The sequence below is a fragment of the Buceros rhinoceros genome, unplaced genomic scaffold (genome assembly GCF_000710305.1).
Source record: "Buceros rhinoceros silvestris isolate BGI_N320 unplaced genomic scaffold, ASM71030v1 scaffold22505, whole genome shotgun sequence".
Lineage (NCBI taxonomy): Eukaryota > Metazoa > Chordata > Aves > Bucerotiformes > Bucerotidae > Buceros > Buceros rhinoceros.
Window position 1 is genome coordinate 33,159 of NW_010414889.1, and position 2,677 is coordinate 35,835.

The window sequence follows — 2,677 nt, forward strand, 5'->3', positions numbered from 1 at the left end:
GCAGATGCCACAACCTCCCCACAGAGTCAATGAGAAAACTTTTCACAGCCTCTCTCTGAACCTTCTGGCTGTAATTTAAGCTCTCCATTTCTCACCTCAGTTATTATAAAGATGGAGAGCACATTATTCTCATCTCCCACACACCTGTATTTTTCATGTAAACAAAGACTTAGCACTTCTCCCAAAGTTTCCATTCCCCAAACAACATCAGTTTGTTACATCTTTTCTCAGAGACCATGTGGTATAAAACTTTGACGACAGGCAGAGGCAGTGGCCACCACAAAACTTTCTCCTCATAAACTCTGCTCTTCTGATAGTTATCGTGGAGGAAATAAAAAGTCAAATTCTCAACAACTATAAAATTCTGGGGCAAAAATTAAAAAGGAAAAGGCAGCAACAAGAATTGCCTCCAGCTCCCACCCTCCTGTCCGCCAGACGTTCCTCCACTGAATCCTCCCACCTATGTGAAACTCAGGAACTTGTTCCCTTCCACTTCTGGGAGATGCCTAGGGAGATTTCCCCCACGCTGGTTCCAGAAATGGGACCTTCAGACTTCCTTTCAGACAACAGAAACCAGAGCACCATCTGGTTTCCCACCCAGCATTGCACTTGTGGAGAATCCCCATAACTTTGACAAATGGATTCCAGTCCTCAAATCTCTGCAGTAAACAGGCTGTACCTGGGATGTGAGAACAGATACTGCAGTTGTTACTTACCTTAGCTTACCCCACAGCACTTCTGAGGGCTGCAAACTTCCCTCAGCTCTGCCACTTCTTTCTCGAGCTTCTCCAGCCTTTCAAGCAGACCCTTGATGTGGGTCAAGGTTTCACAGTCCCCTGTGGGTGCATGCACGTGGATGTTGTGCCTCAAGATTATATTCTGCTCTTCGCTTTCCTTATCCTTCTCAGGATCTAGCTGCACTCCACTGTTGTCTTCATGCTGTAATGGATCTGCTTCCACCTTAATCTGGGAGAACGCAGGCAGGTCAATCTTGTAGGAGTGGCTGAAGGATATTCTTTGACCATCGCTGGTACAGTTGTGAGAGGCAGGATGTGGAACAGCAGACACCTCAAGAGCACAGCACAGCATACCCCCATGGGGAAGGTAAGCCAGCTCTGGAAATCCATCCGGCAGGTTTTCAGAGGAGGCACTGACTCCTCAAACAGCACAGCTGGCTTCAAGAAGAAGAAAGAAGTGTAACAAGTGTGGTCATAAAGCAGGTTTTCATGATTTTCTGAGAGCCAAATTAATTGTTTTGCCCTGATTCAGTACTAAGTTGGTAAGTACCTGCAGGAGAGTCACACTGGATGAGTTAAGATACAACAGAGCTTCCAGAGCCCCAGACTGGGACCATGAAGTCTGCAACTTTCAAATAAGTCTTAGTAATGTGGTACATCACAATTACTAATAATTCTTATCCTGCTGCAGTTACAGCAGACATGGTGTCAGTCTCCCAGCTGCGCTCTGGATTCCCGACCATCTCCTCGGCCAAGGCACTCTCCAGCAGCTTGCATGGTTTCCAGCTAGAAGCATGACAACTCTGCTGATGTTGCATGCATAAAACATTCAGAGAGCTGACACGGATCTTTCAGTACAGGAAGTCCAGGAGACAGTTCTGCTCACTTTTCACGCATTGCACTATGACATACCTTTCCCAGGACAGCTGCATTTCAAACACAGGTGGAAATGCTTTCAGGAAGGCTGGTGAGGGGGGTCCCAAGAATCAGTTTCTACAGAGACTGTAAGTATAGAACACTTTCTCAAGGAGGGAGATCAGCTAAGAGAAGTGGATCATGGAACAGGGGTTGCTGGGATAGACTAGACATGCCTGCACACAGCTGGAAAACAACTCGCACCCATCTGCAGCACCGTTAAATATCCCTTTCCTGCTCCCATCACTCACAGCCCCTGGTTCTCTAAGTGCACCTCGTGTCACCTGACCAAGTGCCAGCCCCAGCCTTAGAGGCCCCCTCTCGGTCTGCTGGAGACAGAGGCGGGGATCCAAGTGTCTGTGGGGCTGAGGACATCTGCTCTGTAGAGGGAGGACTGAGGTCCCCACCCGGATTCACTTGTTACGGATTACACCACTCAAAACCCTCACTGGGGCTACAACTGTCCTGACAGAGCTGAACCAGCCATCTTGAGCTGAACCATCTGTCTTCAGCTTCAAGGTCTCGTGTTGATGATTTCTGATTTAGTCCATGACTTCAGAAATGCACTTCAGATTTAAACGACCAAGTTTTCAACACTGGACTCAAATGATACAGAAAATTAAACCCATCCTCTTCTTCATATACAGCGCAGAGCTGACACGTACCTGGATTGAGGAGAATTTTAAAACTCCTGCATTTGAAACCAGTGCATGGGCATTTTGTGTGCCTGAACACAGGATTCACTTAGGGATTTCAGCTTTGTTTTGCTTTGACTCAGTTAACTCAATTAACTAATCTCAGCACTGGCAACGTTCATTCAGAAGCTACCAGAGCAAACCAGTTAACACACGGAGCAAGAAGATGTGTTGTAAACCCATTTGTTTTCCTGTACTTTTAATTCAAAAATATTCCTTCTTTCCTACCCTGCATAAATAAATAGGAAAGGCTTGTTTTCAGGCTGATTAAGTCCCAAAACCAAGATTTAAAAGTAAATAAATGTTACGGGTTGAGGGTCCGAGGTATCC

The 2,677-nt window shown here is 46.3% G+C and overlaps 1 protein-coding gene across 1 annotated transcript in view; it reads right to left on the bottom strand.

Annotated features, from left to right (window-relative positions):
- The window catches only part of TNN (tenascin N), a 20,807-nt gene extending 19,680 nt beyond the window's left edge, over positions 1-1,127 (bottom strand). Inside the window, 2 exon segments of the mRNA XM_010137248.1 lie at positions 717-1,085; positions 1,088-1,127. Coding sequence (XP_010135550.1) covers positions 717-1,085; positions 1,088-1,127 — 409 coding nt within the window.
- Between the last annotated feature and the right edge of the window lie 1,550 nt (positions 1,128-2,677).